Source organism: Phoxinus phoxinus, assembly GCF_949152265.1.
Source record: "Phoxinus phoxinus genome assembly, chromosome: 13".
Classification (NCBI taxonomy): domain Eukaryota; kingdom Metazoa; phylum Chordata; class Actinopteri; order Cypriniformes; family Leuciscidae; genus Phoxinus; species Phoxinus phoxinus.
The window spans coordinates 31,163,087-31,182,744 of record NC_136888.1 but is presented as its reverse complement, the minus strand read 5'-3'; the positions used below and the strand labels follow the sequence as shown (position 1 = coordinate 31,182,744).

Below are 19,658 nucleotides of genomic sequence, written 5' to 3'. Positions count from 1 at the left end.
GACTTAAATTGCCTTGCTTTTGTAAACCATTGAATAACCTGATCTGAATATTCTCCCATCCATCATCTCTTCATCCTCTAGTCTAGATGAATAGCCCGTGCACAGCTTCACTGAGCAATCACAACAATTACTGCCATGTTCTTAAACTTTAATCCGTAACCCTTAATCCATCTGATGACCTATGGATGCACTTGAAACAAATGGTACAAATGTGCAGTTCAGCTGTGGTTAACACTGCAGCCCTTTCAGCTCATCTGTGTGTTCTTCAGAAGGATTGGCACGCATTAAAGACCAACTGTGTACAACTTCTACACTAATGTTCTGCAGCAGCAGGAGAACAGCACAAGACAGTCTTTCAGTCTTCCTGCACTCCAACTCATCGCCTAGTAGTTGGAAAGCATAAGCTTATGTCATAAGATAGTTTTAACTACCACCAGTCTGCCATATATAAAGTGTGAAAAGAAAAGACTGCTGTCCATCTGCATCACTCTGAGTCAGAGAGGCAAGCTGATTTTGAAGGTATTGGTAATGTCAAAGAACATCATCTTAACTTTGGAGACAAGCTTCAGAAGATGAAGTGTGAACTACTGCTAGTCCCTAAGGGTGCTATGACTCATCTTTGGGACTGACACGGGCACTTCCCAGAGCTGTGGCAAACTTTTGTTTTGTTTTTAGCTGGATAAACCTTGTTGCAGATTTGCAGGTGAATAACTAAATTATGAAAGCTAAATGGAGACCTCTACACTGGAGACATGTGTCCTATTAGAAAAAAATCGCTCCCAATAAAATGGAGCAAATTTAATCGAATGCAGAAAATGCTCTATGCAATTTTTTTTTTTTTTTTTTAACAAATATCATGTGTTATATTTGCTATGAATTTTACTTTCTGTAATTTTTACAAATTTTGGTGGTACATAAAAGTCAAAACTTTATAACTAGGATTTTTCTAACTTTCTATAATTTGTCTAACTTTATAATAAAATAGAACGGAAAAAAAGATGATCAAGAGTAAATATACAAAATATAAGGAAATGCTTGAAAAAAAAAATATTAATATTTTATTAATACTGAAATTATTTTTTTATTATCTGAAATTATTCATTATTAATTATTATGACAGAAACAAAAATAAATAAATAAATGATAGAATATGTAATATTGTTTTTAATTAATAAAATGACTATATTATATTACATTTTATCAATTATAACACAGTATATTATATTGTATACAAATATTGTAACTTCTTGTTATAATAATGCCTAACAAAAAGTAATTCCTTGCAGGAAAAAGCAGATCATAGTGGTCAGACCGTTTGTAACATGGCAGCTGGTTTGTGTACAAATGGTTTACTACTAATAATGTTTATGAACTTTGTAAACTTTGAATAGTAATGATTGATTTTCCATCCGTTCAGTACTTTTGAGAGCTCCTCAAACAACAAGCCACGTTGACTGAAGCACTTACCCATGAATAAAGTGCAACCTCATTCCACTGGCTGGAGCTCTTTCCCTCTTCTTCATGGCCATGGCACGATGCTTCTCCTTACACTGCTCTTTAAGCTGAGGTAGATCTTCTTTGTAAACCTGAACAACACATTTTCATCATAAAGCACACACAGAACTGAGGAGGGAATTTAACAGGACCCATGAGAGAAAGGATCTGCTGTCAGGTTTTGATCAGCATACACTGGGCCCTATTTTAACGATCTGAAACGCAAGTATCAAACGCACGTAACTTTGTGGGCGGATCTCGGGCGCTGTTGCAACTATATCGGCGGGATAAATGACTCTTGCGCCTGACGGTGTGGTTTGGACGTAACGGGCAATAAACCAATTAGAGCGTCATCTCACATTCCCTTTAAGAGCAGGCGCGCTTGTTCCATGGCGGATTGCTATAATAACGGCGGATTTGCCAGACAATTTTGTTTCCTGGTTCTTGACGGACAACCAACTTTGTCAGATGTCCTTATATACCTGTGTGTCTTGCCACTATTGATCAAACAGGTTTGATCCATCATTACAACAATTAGCCTGAATAATTTGGGTAAATGTGTAATATAGATTTATGCCTATTTTTATGCCAATTTTTTTCACATCTTCATGGATTTCCCTCGTCTGGTAAAATTTTCCTTGTAATTATGTATGGTTTGCAAAAATATATACTGCTGCGTCTGTGTAGATGAGAGAAGCAAAGTGTATGCGCGTTGTGCACACGCTACATAATGGCCAAGCATGCGTCCTTAAAATAGCATCTGAATTAGAGGTCTTCACGGGTCCAAAAATTCTTACCCGAACCGGAAGGGACCCGTAATTTGCTACACCGAACCGACCCGGACCCGACTATTATTTCAAAAGCTGGACCCGGACCCGTGCAGACCCGATAAATGCCTAACAAGACCCTACCTGGACCCGTCGATTATTTTTGTAAGCTGGACCCGAAACTGCCGGGAAGACACAGACCCGACTGGACCCGATTGTCACATTTTCCACCTTAAACTGCTATTACAAGTCAATAAACCTGTTGCGAAAAATTACAACTTTTTGTCTTACCTAATTTAAGGAGCCGTAGCAGCGTAACGTTAGTAGTCTCTCCATCCTTTCCTTGTAACGTTACGTTACCTGACTGGCTGTGATGCATTACAATCCTTCGGCTCCGACAAGAAAGTTATCCATGTTATTCCTCTCGTTATTCCACCAAGTCCAAGCTTAATCCTTGTTATTTCAGCTTCAAAAGTCCACATGATGTCACGGACTCACGGTGACGGATGACAAATTAAACGAGTTAGCTGCTAACTCGCACAATAACTTTTGGCTGTTTGCCTTTTTGAACTATAATAACGATTGCTCGTTCAGTGCCATGGCCGCTGCGCTGACGTTATTTATCATCTCCGTGCTCTCTGCTCTGCATCATCGAGTCTGAATCTGACCACTAAAACTTTAAGATTGAACAAAACGATTAATTGACATTGTAAAATCTAAAGCGCGGTTTGGCTGTCCCTCACTGAAGCTCTGCCTCTGGTAACTGGTTGCCATAGAAACATGACACGCGCTTGACTGCAAATGCGCGCTAGCTGGATGGATCAACCTAAAATATGCTTTTTAACGCAATTTATTTTGAGTGTCAAAGTAAACATTCATGTGACAGTTCACCTCAGATTATGTTACTGATTTAAAATATATTAAATATGAGTGTGACAAGACGCATTTTTGCGATTTGATGACTCGCACGGGTATTACACACAATGTTAAACAGACCCGGGACCCGAAGTAATAGATTCGACCCGACCCGGACCCGGCTGATCATTTAAAATATAGACCCGAACCCGTACGGGTCCCGGGTCGGGTCCCGGGTCAACGGGTCAACGGGTTCACCTGAAGACCTCTAATCTGAATAACGCGCGGCGCCACACAGAATTGTTTTCTGAAACTGCAAAATAGCAGCAGGAAACGTTTGCGCCCGGAACACGCCTCCTCTTTTCGCTGTGTCTGTGAAGGGAAAAGTCCGCTGTGCGCGGGTGCAAAATGGGAATGATACATGCGTCGGCGTACAAAGTCATTTGCGCTGGGTGCAAGATAGGGTCCAGTGTGTTTAAAACAATTACTTTTTTACCAATGTCATCACAAACCTGTCGTCGGTAAGTATGTTGTGTTTCCTGTTCGATTTCAGAGTCCATCTCAGGCACGTCTGACTGATCCGAGTCGGATTCCTCACTATGTGAGTCTACTAACGTCTCTGTAAGATGGAGAGGGCAAAATTACACCTCCTGCAATGATTATGCATCCCAATCAAGTAAAACAAATGAATGAATTAACAAATTAGCAACGATTCCATTTATCATGATCTCCCGAGAAACCCTGAGTAGCTTATTAGTCATTCCTAAGTGCTGCCCCTCCCCTTTATAGATTTATCACTAAGAAAACTGCTGATGGCTAATAAACAGAAGTGCCAACGTGAGCAGTGAGAAAACCATTAGGAAAATGAACAGCGAGCGACATGGTAGACTGAGCAGCAACATGCAACGAAAAAAGACACAAAAAAAGTAGACCCAATTTGCATTAGTAAAGGTCGTCCTTTGGATGAGACGTAAAACCGAGGTCGTGACTCTCTGTGGTCATTAAAAATCCCATGACACTACTCGTAAAGAGTAGGGGTGTAACCCTGGTGTCCTGGCCACATTCCCTCCAATGGCCCTTGCCAATCATGGCCTCCTAATAATCCCCATCCATTGAATTGGCTCTATCACTCTCTCTCCACCTGTATCTGGTGTGTGGTGAGCGCACTGGCGCCGTTGCACTGTGGCTACCGTCGCATCGTCCCAGTGGATGCTGCACACTGGTGGTGGTCGAGGAGAGTCTCCGACATGACTGTAAAGTGCTTTGGGTGTACAGTAGTACATATGAAAAGCACTATATAAATGCCTCATTCATTCATTCATTCATTCATTCATTCAAGGTGCTTTGCTTATATAATCTAGCACATGTTTCAGAAGTACAGCCATCGCATCGACATTAATTTATTTCTTCTACATAATTCAAGAGATTAAAAGTCATCTTTAAAGGGGTGGTAAAATGCCCTTTTCACAAGATGTAAAATAAATATCTAATGTCCCCAGAGTGTGTGTGTGAAGTTTTAGCACAAAATACCCCACAGATATTTTTATAAAGCATGTTAAAGTTGTCACTTTTTGAGGGTTTGCAAAAACGCACCATTTTGTGTCTGGCCCTTTAAATGCAAATGAGCTGCTGCAGAGGGCGGGGTTTCAAGAGCTCGCGTGTGTTAGCAGCTGCGATTACCTCACGCACACACACTAAAATGACAGAAACTGTTCTGTATTTAATGTTAAAACGGAGTCAGACAAAGATGGAGAGACTCAAGAAGAAGTGACAACATGTAGAAGCAACAGGACGTCTCTGAATGGTTAGTTGATGAATTTATGTTGCTGATGTGGAGTTAACTATCTTCAATTAGGATATTCTGTCATGGTAATCTACAACAGGATCTATACAACAACTTTTCCTCTTCTCAACATGGACTGCGTTCCTGGGGGCGAGGTTTATGTACATTTTAGGGTTGGTGATGTCACTAACCCGGGAGGAATGTGTCACGATACACACACGGGAGAAGGTACGATCCAATAGCAGTATTTAATGGGTAATCCGTAAATCCAGTCCAGGCAAGGGTCAAAAATCATACAAGCAATCCAAAACAAGAAACAAGACGAGAAGACAGACCTCACGAAGTGTTGTGACACATACAAGGACTCCGTAACAAACACTAGAACAGACAGGGTATATATTAGAGTGCGGATCGGGCCGAATTTTTCAGTCCGAGCCCGGCCCGCGTCCGACAGAGCAGTAACCGAACCCGACCCGAGCCCGACAGGCATAAAGATATTTATGTTCGAGCCCGACCCGAGACCGGCAGTTAAAATCCCATTTTTTTCTCATACTAATGACAATTGTACGTTTGTTTGTGTGGAAAGCCCGCTTTTATTAAGCAACTGTAGGAAGGCAATCGGAAATGTCAACAGGACAAGCGCATCAGCGCGCGGAGCAACAAGCGCTCTTAACACCTGGCGCGCGCACATTATGCATGTGTTTCGTTGTCACGGCTACATAAACAAATGTCCGCACACAGGAAGACGGATATTATGGTAATATTTTACATGTATTTTAATCACAAAAACAAACGTTTGCATCAAGTGAAAGCATCAGGCACATCGGCTACCTACATAATAAGCTGTTTTAAATTTAAAATGTTCAATGCCTTATCGCGCTGATGTGACCGAGCCCGACCCGAACCCGAACATCATTTCTAAATATCTGTCCGAACCCGGCCCGGCCCGTCGGGTACCGGCGGGTCCCGTCGGGCTCGGGTCGGGTATCCATCCTCTAGTATATATACACAAACACTAACAAGGTGACAGAAGACAGCTGTGTGCAATGAAACAATGAGTGACAGAACAGGATGATGGGAAATGTAGTTAACACGTGTAGGACACCGTGGGGGAAGAGGACCTCTAGTGGTTACCCAGGGACACACAAACCAGACACTGTGACAGAATGTCGTGTAGTCCCTACCAGCCGTTTGTTGTAGTCCTTTTCTTTAAAAGCAAATATCTTCCTTTGCTTTGAACTTTGAGCGTTGTAACTTTGCAGATGTTGTTTATGCTCAAACAGCAACATTACACACTAACTAAAGTTAGAAAAGTGAAATCATCCTCAACCACCCCTTTAATAATGCTAGTTACCCTAGTGAAAAATACCTATACCAAAACGTATTTAAGATTTATTTCATACTAAATATAGTACATGCCATAAACATATTTACTGACATATCACTTGAGACTTACTGAAATAAATATTATAATTAAACTTTATTTGGAGTACTTCTTTATTGCACAGTGCACATTTCTTAATATTAAGCCTAAAATGTATTTTAATATCACAATTTGTAAGTATAAATATAAGATATTTAAAGTGTACCTAAAGTATACCTGCAATAGTTCCATTATAGCACAACCAAATATACTTATTAATAATAAGTATATCTTTAGTTGGACTTCAGCACTACTTCCGAGTAACTAAAGTGCATTAAGTATAAAATTAGTTGTTCCAATTTAGCAGTATACCAAAAGTACAATTGCAGGATATGTATATTGAGTCCATAAATATGTAAATATTTCAAATACATCTTGGTATATTTATTTTTCACCAGGGTAAGCTTGTCAAAAAGCCAGGTATGCAAAATAAATTGTGTCTCATACCTTGAGGAGCAATATGAAGAGTTTCTTTTGACTTCCTTTCGGGGACAAACTTCCACTGGAACACTGAGTGATCGGCTCCACCAATAGTAATCACCCACTGATAATCATGTGACCATCTGATATTGGTTATGTGTGCTGAGTGTCCTAAATATTTTTTAAACTTCGCACCTAGAAATGAAAATCACATACACTGTGTGAGCACAACAATGTAATAAAAGTCAGAAACCAAAAATCACACAAACTGGAAAAAGAGGACCCACCTTTTCTTACACACGGGTACCGAAATAATTTAACTAATCCATAATCATCCGCTGTAACTAAAACTTGACTACTGAAGTTGGCATCTACAGAGTTGATGTCATTGATATCTGAGTATTTAGGCCAGATCCCATTCACCTCTGGCCCGAGGACACAAGTCCATGAAGACCACTGGACAAGCTTCAGTTCTTCTCTGTTGGTCACTTCCTTGCCACCTAAACACAGTCAAAAGCATAGCCAGTCAAGATTAGATGATCCAAATTGAGACTTAAATATTGAAGAAAACATAATTCTGTCATGACAACTCTTGAGTGTTTGCAGGGCCGGATTAAGAGTTCAGAGGCCCCTGGGCACAATGACTTGTAGGACCCCCCCCCCCCCCCCCCCCCCCCCCCCAACTTAATATACAAATGAAATAAACAGTTCTTTATTTTTTCAGCTACAGTATGTGTATTTAACAGCATGGAAGAAAGTCATGAAATATGAAAATAAAACACAACATAGACTTCACTGTATAAATTGTACATTGATTCTTATTAAAGCTACTATTAAAGTTCTCAGTCAAGAGTGAGGGATTTACTCTTTGTATTTTGTTGTTTTATTAACAGGGACATTGTTAATTGTCATCATTTAGCCTACTCTCTCAAGCCGTTTCAAACCCAAATAAGTCTCCCTCTTCTGTTGAAAATAAAAGTTATTTGGAGGAATGTGGGTAACCAAACAGTTGATGTACCCCAGAGACTTCCATAATAGTTTTTTTTCCTACTATGGTATAGTCAATGGGGACCAGCAACCGCCCGGTTAGCCACACTCCTCAAAATATCTTATTTTGTGTTCAGCACAAGAAAGAAATTAATACAGGTATGGAACAACATTAGAGTGAGTGAGTAAATAATGACATTATTTTTATTTTTGGGTAACTATCCCTTTAAGGACAAGCGGCAGCATGTTTACTATTAGGGCTACTGTCTCTTTAAGATCTGCGCGCAACGAGTCTAACATACATGCATTTGACAAGCAGATTTGTTTCTTATTTTTTTCTACTGTTCTTTCACTTTAGACATAACCAACTTTGTTTATGTAAGCCATGTGTTTATTTGACAGTATTAGAGCAATAAGACTCGAAAGATAACTTAGTCCAGTAAGGCGCTGTTATAAAGGCTTTTAGTGCATGTGCGCGTCGGGGTGTAACGTTATTGCGCTCAGAAAAGCGCTCGTTAGAATAGCGCATCAGCAGCGAATGACATGTTTAACCGGCAAGGCTTTAAAGCACATGCAAATAATTCATTTTTATAAACTACAGTGTCCCGTTCCTCTGCATTTCATGTGAATATACGTCGCGCTGTAGGCTACAGTATGTTGAGACGGAGGCGCCAGAACTGCAAACTGATAGAATGCACGATCCTACGATATTTCTTCAAAAGCAGATCGTGGAGACATTTTAATCATAATATTTGACATAATATTTGACGGTGCCCAGGGCCCCTTAGATGTCCTGGGCCCCTGGGCAATTGCCCTAATGGTTAATCCGGCCCTGAGTGTTTGACATGGTAATGGATATGACGATGTTGATATATTTGGTGTTGGCGGAACAGATCTGCTACGCTGCTGCTGTTATACTGTTAGCAAGTACGGGACTTGCTACTGCCAATAAATACATACAGGGCTTGACATTAACACCCGTTAACCCGGCAAATGTGGGTGGATTTCAGCATGGCGTGCCACGCAGTCACTCCTACTAGCCACCACGGCGGGTTGAAATTTATATAAAATATATTAATTTTTGTCAAAAGTGTTGTAAAAAATAGAATTTTTTCGATACATATCGATATTAAAATATATCTAAAACGCTTCCAATACTAATTTCCTGCAGAATAGATACGAGATACCAGCTGCGAGCTTCTCCTGTCACTCACTTGTATTATTTGCTCCGGCTGAATATTGTTGGTGTTACAAGGCTTAGATTTCAGCGTGGTATTGAGTTTATTGCGCATAATTTTACCCATTCCCACATATTTTGTGCTCACACACAGGGCCCTATTTTAACGACCTAAGTGCATGGTCTAAAGCTCACGGCGCAAGTGCACTTAGGGCGAGTCCAAATCCACTTTTGCTAATTTAACGGCAGGAAAAATGGTCGCGCACGCAAAGCATGGTCTAAAACTAAATTCGCAAGTGAAAAGACTGAACACGTCTCCAGAGCGCAAACGGATCTGCTCGTGTGTGAGGTTAAAGCACGCAAGCAGACCATCTACAGGACAAGCCGGATTCCACCATATCTTTATGTACACAATATATAATCTTTTACATTGTAATCCTTTAATTTTAAATTTCTGCCTAGTTTGTGTGCTGCTGCGTGTCCATGTGTAATAAGCAGAATGTGTGTGTAATAAGCAGAGTGTATACGCGCGTTGTGGACCCGCCTATAGGCGCACATTACTAACGCGCTCTTTAAATAAAAATACTGCGCCATTGACTTTAGACCAGGTTTAGCCTCAAAATAGCAACGCGCCAACAATGCGCCTGAAGACACCTCGTTTTCAGACCAGCACGCCCATGGGCGCACACATAGGCCCAAATGCATTTGCTATTTAACCAATGTGGCGCAGTACATGAAAATGATAACTGCGTCGGGCTGAAACTAGCAGAAAACACTTGTATTGCGCCTGGCGCTGCATTGCGCCAGCTGTATGATAGGGCACTCTAAGTGCGTGTCTCAGTACTAACAGTATAATTGATCATTGTGTCAGTTTTTAAAGTGACAGCCGCCTAATATATCTAAGATAACATAACAATTGTATCAATTTGATCCCATACAACTTTAACAATATGGTGGTTTTTCCTATGGTATTGATGTCAAAATTGTGGGCAGTGAAAATGCTAAGTGGCTAGTAACTTTGGAAAACCACTAATCGCATTGGCTGGTGATCAAAAAAGTGAATGTCAAGCCCTGCAAACCCGACACGCTGCTGTGAGTAAGTTAGACATGCTGCTGTTGTACAATATAGCGTACATTAATTACCCATAGCAGATCTATACAGGTGGAGCTGGGGAAGGTGGAGAAAGTTTCTGAAAGTGCGCTGCAACTGCTAAAAAAATGCCAACCAAGAATTTGAAGGTTGAGCACGCAAGCTCATTGGCTACGGATACAGCAGGATCCAATCAGCTGTGCCCTATAGATAATGATGTGATTGCAAGCAAATTGAGTTAAGGACCCATTAGCTTGCGCCATATAGAGTTTCATGACAGAACTTTGCATTTCCAAGATGGCACCGAGCTCTTACTGGGCATCCTGTAGAAGAGCCGCCGGCCGTTGCCATCATTGGTCTGTAGATACTTGCTGTCAGTGGACCAATCCATGTGTGTGATGAAGCTACTGGAGCCCACGCATTCGCCCACCTTCTTGTAGCGCTGCACAACGCCATAGATGTCCACCGAGTTATCGTTAGAGCCCACGGCTAGGTGCGCTCCGTCAGGGGAGTACTTCAGTTCGTGGATGGCCTCTTTACGGTCCTTAATGTGGACCACCTCCGTCATGTCCCTGCAAAATTAGTACAGTTTTAACCGATTTGCATATTTTAGGTTGCTACTTATATACTCAAATTGTACAGCTCAGGGGCCACTTTGAGAAAATGATGAATGACCAGGGGCCAGAAAATAAAATGATCTGGTAATAGTAATACATATTTGATTTTGGTGGATACTTGACTAGCTTGTGCAGTAGGAAACAGTTACAGCTTAGAAAACATCATAGTGTCCTTCATCACAATAGTAAGTACCTGTTTATGGAAAGACCTTTTCATTTTCTAAAAAATGTAGTCAAAGTGAAATTAAACATGCAAATGGGTCAATGATATACACTATCTACCTAGATTTTTTAAATACATATTTTTATTTAGCAAGGATGTAACAGTAAAGACACTCATCACGTAACAAAATATCTCTTTTTTTTAATGCTGTTCTTTTGAGCTTTCTATTCATCAAATAATCATGACAACATGCATCACGTTTTCTACAAAAATATTAATCAGCTTTAGCAACAAATCAGCATATTAGTATGATTTATGAAGGACATGTGACACTGAAGACTGGAGTAATGATGCTGAAAATTCAGCTTTGTATCACAGGAATAAATTACATTTTACAATATATCAAAATAGAAAACCATTATTTTTAATCGTAATAATATTTCACAATATTACTGTTTTTACTGTATTTTCGATCAAACAAAAGCAGCCTTGGTGAGCAGAAGAGACTTCTTTCAAAACATAAAAAAAACTAACCCTGAACTTTTTAATTGTAGATGTCTGTCTAAAGAAAATGAAGAATCATTTTAAAAAGTTTAGTTTAAAAGTTCCAACAACTTCCAAGTTCTTAGAAATGTATTCTTTGTATTCATGGTTTTAATGGCATTTTTTATTTGTTTCATGTGGTGTAACCATCAAGCAAAAAAATAGATTTAAATCTTGAATACATGCGTTTTGAAAATAACCTCATTATTAAAAAATGTTTTTATAAAAAATAAACGTTTCAAGGTAAGAAAAAAAAAAAAGAAGAAAAAATAATATAACATATATATATATATATATATATATATATATAATATAAATTATTTATTAAACCTTTTGTTTTGTAGACAACCTACATGAACCACTGAGCCACTGCCGCCCCTCATAAATACATAATTCATAAAAATCATAACATTTTTGTTGAGTCGCATCAGATTACATTTTACAAACTAACCTTGCCTTGTCATTAATAGGTCAATTTATGTGATATTTGAATAGCCTTATTGACCTTGAAACTTGCATGGGGTTCATTTCCTGTTAAAAACTTTTTTTTTCTGCATGTTGGTCGCACCACATGAATATTCATAAGTTGTAAAGCAGTTTTGATAAGCTTGTGGTTAGCCACAATTTCTTTTGAGTGTCCCTGCTCTAAGCTGTTTTGCCCGAGTGCTTTTACCTGACTCTTAGCACTGTAAAGGATCCATCTTTCATGCCCAGAGAGAGGTGGATCCCGTCTGTACTAACAGCAGCACAGCGTATCGGCTCCTCCATGTTGCAGCGTGCTATTAGCGCATGATCTACGAGACTCCAGATCCTCCGATTCAAAAAGAGCAAAAGAGGAAGTAACGACCCATAGAGATACACAAATTAGTGCATTGAACATTAAATGTTATGTTCTTAATAGACTTCATCTAATCTGAGGAAAACTGTATTTGTTCAGAGGTCCCATTATAGCTCAGGAGACATGAAGCGTGTAATATCAATTACTGTATATTTTCTGTACCACTAGCACCACCAAACAGAATTACACAAGTAATCCCTCATGAAAAAGAAGAGACGGCGTTAAACTACCTCATGTCTCAAAGCACATAACATTACAACAATAATGAACATAAACGACTGAAAGAGCACTGACCTGTACCACCTGACTGCTGAAGATATTCAGCGTCGATAGTGTTGCCATTGAAACGCATACATTTGAGTCACGAACCGTTCCGAGTATAACGTCACAGGTTTCCATCTTTTCCAAATTAAGGTGGTAATGGTGTGAACGCAGCGTCAGCTCATTGTCGTTTTCATGACTATGTTTCTTAACACAATTAATTATCCTTTTAAAAAGTGCACTTTTAATAATCTTTTGTTGCGCTTTAAAGCCGTACACTTATTGTGTGTTGACTAACATACAAAAGCACATGTAAAGTACTTGATTGTAATTTTAACTGTGTGCTATTCAATATTACATTTAAGGTTAATATATTTTAAATGTACTAAATTGCAACTTTACCATTACAAATTTGGGTTACACTTTATATGAACACGTTATATATTATATTAAATTATAATACAACACGTATTACATTATATATTTAAGTACTGAGTAATATTAAGCAACTACATGTACTTACTACAGGGTTAGGGTAGGATTAGGGTTTGGTTGAGGGTCAGTTGCATGTAATTATGCATAATTTAGTAAGTACATGTAACATATGTAACAAGGACACTGTAAAATATAGTGTTACCCAAATTTGTAATTACAAACATATTTAAATTATGACATACAAGTTGCAATAGAAATTACAAAGTTTCTATTAGTTTACAATAAATGCTTGTCAGTACATTCAGTAGTGCACTAATCATATTTTAAAAACAATTGAAGAAATTAGGACATTACAAATAAAGATTTACTTAAATCCAAACTATAATACATTTTCATCTAATGCAATTATGTGCAATTAAAACATTACATTCAGGCCCAGTTTACACCTGGTATTAAGATGCGTTTTGGTCGATCGGATCACAAGTGGACGACGCTAAATACCGGTGTAAACGGGGTCTAAAATGTTTTGAGCTTGTCCACTTTCGACTATTTCCAGAGGTAGTTGAAAACGCATTCGACCGGATTGCTTTCTTAGTGTAAACGCTCATGTTATCGAATGTGTTCGAACCGCCACAAAAGACCGTCTACTCTCCGCCTACTGAACTAATGCGTACGGGATACGCACGTTCGATTTGAAGACAAAAAACTAACAAAGCACAATGTTCTCACACCATTCCTGATTTCTAACACACACTCACAGTGTTCGGTGTGATCTTGCGACGGTCAGAGCAGAAATGAAATGTTTTTCTCCGTATGTTTTTCCCGTCGTCTCCGATCGAGTTCATATGTAAATTGCGTGAGCTTATTTCTTCCATTAGATAACAAGATCTGAAAAAGCCCAGACATCTACCAGCCAATAGACCCTCCCCTCGAAGAAATGGTTGAAAGTGGAGAAAAGAGATGGACTAAAACACCAGGTGTAAACGGGAATGTGTCTCCCTCGTCTACTTGTGATCCGAGCGACCAAAACGCATCTTAATATCAGGTGTAAACAGGTTCACACTTAAGTATATTATTTTAAAGTATATTATTTCCATAATAAGTACTTTTTTTGAAAGTATGGACTTCTTTTTCACAAGGGATCTCTTTAAGAAAAAGTTTGTTCTCAATTTAATCTCATTGTCATCTTAAAAAAAACAACTATTGATTATAAATGAATTACACAGCTAATGATTTATCTTTCCAATAGAGGGATTCAGATTTGTTTTCAGCTCTTACCGAACAGAGCGGTCGTCGCTGCCGGTCATGGCGAGGGGTTTGGTGGGATGAACGGCGAGGGCCCACAGCTCGCCCTCACAGTGACCCTGCATGATGAGGAAGGGTTTGGTGCGATCATGCACCACCACCTCAAAAATCTCACTGTCCTGCGTGCCCACCAGTATGTGATCCCCTCTCCAGCACACGCTACGCACTGACAGGCCTGCACAGATCCATTACAAAACCAGTAAGAATGGGAATGAAGGTAATCGTGGATGTAAACAGACATGATCCTGAAACATACTGAACGATGTACACTGTAGACCGTCAAGAATGGAGAGGGTGCTTGGGTGCTTGGTAATACATATAGACATCTGGGATCGGTGACAAACAGTGGATATAACACAGCCTGCATAAACAACACTGACCACTACAACGCACCTCTTGAATTTTCACCTCTAGCTACTGATGAGTCATAGAAAAAGAAAGTAAAAGAAGAAAAGAGATAGAGCTCTGTTAGAGACAAAGGACTTTTGCATTGTGGGATCCTGAGAATTTAACAACAAAAGTAAAGTGGCAACTTAATGGATTAAACTAAATAAATGTCAGTGTAGAGTAATGCATCCTGGGAGTTTGTAGAGGCTCTGACTCACCCTTATATCCCTGGTCTGTTTCCCTGAGGTCAATGACGGTGATGGGTTTGAAGTTCAGGTCCCATAACCGGATGCAGCCATCCCTGCCTCCAGTGGCAAAGCCTTCTTCACACGCATTCATGCTGAAAATACCAGACTACACACACACACACACACACACACCGGCTTTGAGAGGCTGAACGTCTCTGACAACTCAAACAATTAGAGAATCTGAAGTCTCAAACTTTCACTGCGGTGACAGAACTAAGGGTCAAATAAAGTATACTTGAAGAACATTTGCCGATCTTAAAGGGGTCAAACCGTGAGAAAACTAACTGTTCTCGTTGTTTGTAAATGAAACAATCAATTGCGTTATATTTAAATACTGTAACTAGTAGAACTCAAAACTTCCTTTACAGTTAAAAAAAAAAAAGTTGTATGTAAGCCACAGTATTTGGATTTCATCAGAAAACAAATTCAAACGACGACCACCCACATTTACACATCAACAATGCCAATTATGAGTTAATGAGGAAGTAGAATACAGCCAATTATTCCTAAACACCGAAATAATAAACAATAATATGTGAAAAATATTGAAAACTTATAAATAAAATATATTTGGTAACACTTTAGTTTAGGGTCCAATTCTCACTGTTAAATAGTTGCTTATTAGCATGCATATTAATAGCTCATTGGCTGTTTTTTATTACTTATAAAGCACATATTAATGGCTTATTCTGCATCTCTTAAATCTACCAAATAATTAAACTTAACAATGACCTAATTAGGAGTTTATTGAGAGAAAAAATCCTAGTTAATATTTAGTTAATAGAGAGAATTGGACCCTAATCTGAAGTGTGACCACATATTTCATAAAATAAAGTAATTAAGCAACATAAATAAATATATTAAATATGTTTAGCAATATTAGTTTAATTAATTTTACATTTTAAAATGTATATATATTACCTGACATATTAATATTATAAGTGGACCTTGAAAATAAAAATAGTACTCGCAATGTAATGTAATTAATATTTAATAATATTTATATAATATAATAAAATTATGTTATATTATATTGTAAAAATACACTGTGAAAAAATGCCTTTCCTGTTTATTCTCTTAGCATTTTAACTACAAAAATATTATTGGTTAATTGGAAATTGGAATTCGTAGAAATGAATAATTAACAGTAATAATTTGCATAGACCATGGAGTATCAAAAGCTATATCATCTTGGAACATCCATCACAAAACTGTTATGCCAGGCTAACCATTTTATAGGCCAAATTCAGTTGATAAATCAGTGTAAGCAGACCCAAGTCACTCAGGAGGACAGAGGGCATTCTGGGGATGCTGGGACCTCCCTCACTTACCCCATGAGCCCCTTGAACTGTCCGGATTAAATTGATTCCCTTCCAGACGTAGATGTCTCCATTCAAGGCACCTGAATATGTGATCTCGTCCCTTGCACAGGCCAGACAGAGGATAGTCTGAAGGTCTCCAGTCTTCCCAAACATGCCACGCTTAGGGGTCAGAGCGTTCCCACACAGACTCCAAAACTGAGGGCAAGGGAGAGTCGTTACTGAATGAACAATGCGTGAATTTCATAAACACACTTGGGCTTATATTATAGTAGCACTTGCTATTGCACAGAGTTGAGGTCTGAAACATGAATCATAAGACTCTTTGGTTTATTTTGGAATTCAAAGATTTGCATAGCATGACGATCGCTGTTTCCAGCTAAATTTGCACTTCTATTCACGAGCTAAATAAAACGTTGAGAACACTCACACGCAAGCTCACAAACATACTAATGCTTACTCTCCTTAAACACATCATTAAAATGCAAAGACACGATCTCGGTTCAGAACAAACACGGAAAGCTCCCACAGCCAGCGCATAATAATTGTCTCATTGACTCGGATCCAGCTGTGTGTGCATGTGTGTGACACTTCGGAGCGCTACTTCATGAGGTCACATGATCCTGATTAAGAGAATGGCAGGGTCAATTCTGTGTGTGACTTCAACCTCGTCCTCAGCGGTCTAGTGCAAAATGAAATGTACTCTGACATGTCATAACAACCATTTTTTAGGTTCTTTACCCTCAAAGTGTAGCCTTACGTCGTCATACTCAGATTCTAGTCAGAATATGAGTCTGATACTGCTCCATTGGGCTGTGATTATGGGGCGTGTTTCAACCGAACCAGGAAAGAAAATGCCTCTGCACTCAATTGGATAGACCTACAACCAATCAGAGCAACGGAGTAAGTGACGTATGTTGAATGCCTTGATCGCGGTTCTCTGTTCCTCTTTTAAAATGAATGTGCTGTCGATATCTTCTATAACAGACGCGATGGCGGAATCTACACATCTCAATTCTCCAGCGGCAGCCATCTTCGTTGTAAACAAATTCAACCCAAGCGCTCTATGTTCAATCAATCAATCAATCAATCAATCAATCAATCAATCAATCAATCAATCAATCATTTCTAAAGCAAGTTTAAAAACAACACGAGTTGACCAAAATGCTTTACAGACCCAACCGTACAAAACATATAGACAAACACACCATAAAACAAAACACTAAATAAAACCACAGCTAAGAACAGTTAAAAGCAGCAGAGAAGAGATGGGTCTTCAACATATATTTAAAACACTCGATGGAATCACAGGATTTAATGTGTAAAGGGAGACTATACCAAAGACACGGTGCTGCTAACGCAATCTTTTTGCTGAAGTGGATGATTATGTTACTGTTGACCATCTGTCCATCATCGTATAAAGCCCGCCCTGACAATTTGATTGGTCCAAACAGCTCTGGTTCGAGCATAGTTGCTCCACAACGGATCAAGTCCAGACCGGACTTCCGGACCTCAAATGTTGTGGGCGGGGCCAGGGGTGTTGCTAGACATAAAGCTCTAGTGGGGCACAGGTTTCCCATTGTTTGTCTGAGATAGCAACAGTAACTAAGGAGGGTGGGGCTTACCGATAAGTCAATTAAATATAAATTTCATATCCGAAAGAATGATTCATTGTTACGACACACAATCAAAGACAGTACAGAGCACAACAATGTGTTTATTTTCTGTGCTATACAGTGCTGCAGGCAGGGGCGTTTGTTGTAAAAACACCAGGCTGGGTAGTTAGGTAACTTAGGGGGGTTCGGGGTTTTTATTTTATTATAATTATAAATTATTCGCAAGAACAGTTTATATATATATAATTAAGATTTGAAGTACACTACAAGTGCACATTAAAAAAATATATATATAATCACACATTTTCTTAAGAAAGGTCAGTTAATATTTACGGTAAAAAAAAAATACCAAAGTTGTGAAGTGCCAATATCACGAAGACTAAAAATGTGTAACTGCATTTTTTACTGTGAATTTCTGGCAAGTTTTTTTTTCTTTCTTTTTTTTCATATCTATAAATTTAGCAGGGTTTTCAATGAAAGTAAGTCCATCTGGCAAAAAAGCTGACTGAAAGAAAATGAAAAGATGAAAAAACAGTCACTGGCCCATTAGCAGCCTTGCACTGGGGCAGACGGTGCGGTTCCAGACAGCCAGGCTTCATTACGTCAGGGAGATTCACAGACTCCACTGTTTCTGCAGGTCTGTGCTCTGGTAAAGCTTTAATATAATCAAAATGAGTCAGTGCTATTCATCTGCCAAGACTCCATTAGAGGCAGACTGTCTTCATCCTGAGGCACGTCCTCCCCGTCTTTCCGCTCTACGGGGACAGCCACCTCCTGCTCGTGTGTGCAAACCACCCTGAATCCAGCACATCTAGACTAATCAAACAGCCTTAAAGTCACCAAGACAGCTATAATTAGCATTCTGCGAGAAGGAAAAAGGATCATTTGTCCAGGGTGGCCCACTATACCTTAATCTAGTTACAGTCTAATTGTATGGTGTGCGGCTTCTGTCACATATCTGATTTCTAAACCACTGTTGTGATGGCCCCGTTGTAAATATGGTGATTTTGTTGGACCCTGTGGGCGAGGCTGTGATTATGTTGTGTGAGGTGGGAGGCAGTGAGTGGGATTCTTTGAACAGGCTGCCTTAGTTTGCTCTAGTCAAACCGTACAGGATCATCATGAGACGCATTGCACTATATATGCAGTTAAGTGGATTGAGAACAGCCTGGAGGGTCTGAAAAAAAACTCAGGAAATTTGTCAAAAGCTCAAACCCATGCAGGCGCAATGGCTATGGTCGGAATAAAATATACAAGCTACCGTTTACTGAGTTTTGCACAGTATACGAGAATTTAGCGAAACAATTTAGCAAAAAAAGCCATTTTGCAACAATAAACATTTCAAATAGTTGTGTGCCACATTGTAGTCAGCAGGTGCGTTGCTAGATTGTAATGCTCCTAGTAAAATTGTTGTGCTTGCTTAATAATTGAGTAGATCCACTGATAAATAAAAAAAATTAATCAGAACCAGTAATGTTTGATTCTGAAAACACAAAAAAGACTCAAATGAAGGTTTAATTTATACCTTCATTTGAGTCTTTTTAGTGAATCAAACAGGGGTGCGTATCCCATAAGCATAAAATCAAGTTTTGGAATTTGAACATGTCTGTTTTTTAATGTTAAAAGACATTTTAATTAATACAAATTATATGTTTTAACCACTTGGTGGAATTGGCAGACGGTCCCTTAGGCATCATGCGCGGTGGTAACGCATCAAAGCATTCTCGAGTATAAATATGCAGCTATAATGCACGTAGGTGATTTTGAATGAATATTTCATGCCGATATACAATGGTTACATATGTTAAAACTAACCGCGGTATTGATATCTTTGTAAGACTGCCGACTGTATAGAATGGTGGCAAGGAAATCTAACTTTACAAAGCTTCAAGAGGGAGCATTTCCGTTGTGTTGTAGCTCGATTTCATTG

General features: G+C 39.0%; 1 protein-coding gene across 1 annotated transcript in view; it reads right to left on the bottom strand.

Annotated features, from left to right (window-relative positions):
• The window catches only part of eml5 (EMAP like 5), a 104,326-nt gene that overhangs the window by 39,512 nt on the left and 45,156 nt on the right, over positions 1–19,658 (bottom strand). The window contains exons 5-13 of the mRNA XM_079633622.1: positions 16,125–16,310; positions 14,764–14,899; positions 14,132–14,333; positions 11,993–12,130; positions 10,312–10,568; positions 7,030–7,242; positions 6,770–6,937; positions 3,629–3,735; positions 1,468–1,586 (exon numbers count right to left, since the gene is read on the bottom strand). Of these exons, the coding sequence (XP_079489748.1) occupies positions 1,468–1,586; positions 3,629–3,735; positions 6,770–6,937; positions 7,030–7,242; positions 10,312–10,568; positions 11,993–12,130; positions 14,132–14,333; positions 14,764–14,899; positions 16,125–16,310 (1,526 nt within the window). The remainder of the gene's footprint in view (positions 1–1,467; positions 1,587–3,628; positions 3,736–6,769; positions 6,938–7,029; positions 7,243–10,311; positions 10,569–11,992; positions 12,131–14,131; positions 14,334–14,763; positions 14,900–16,124; positions 16,311–19,658) is intronic.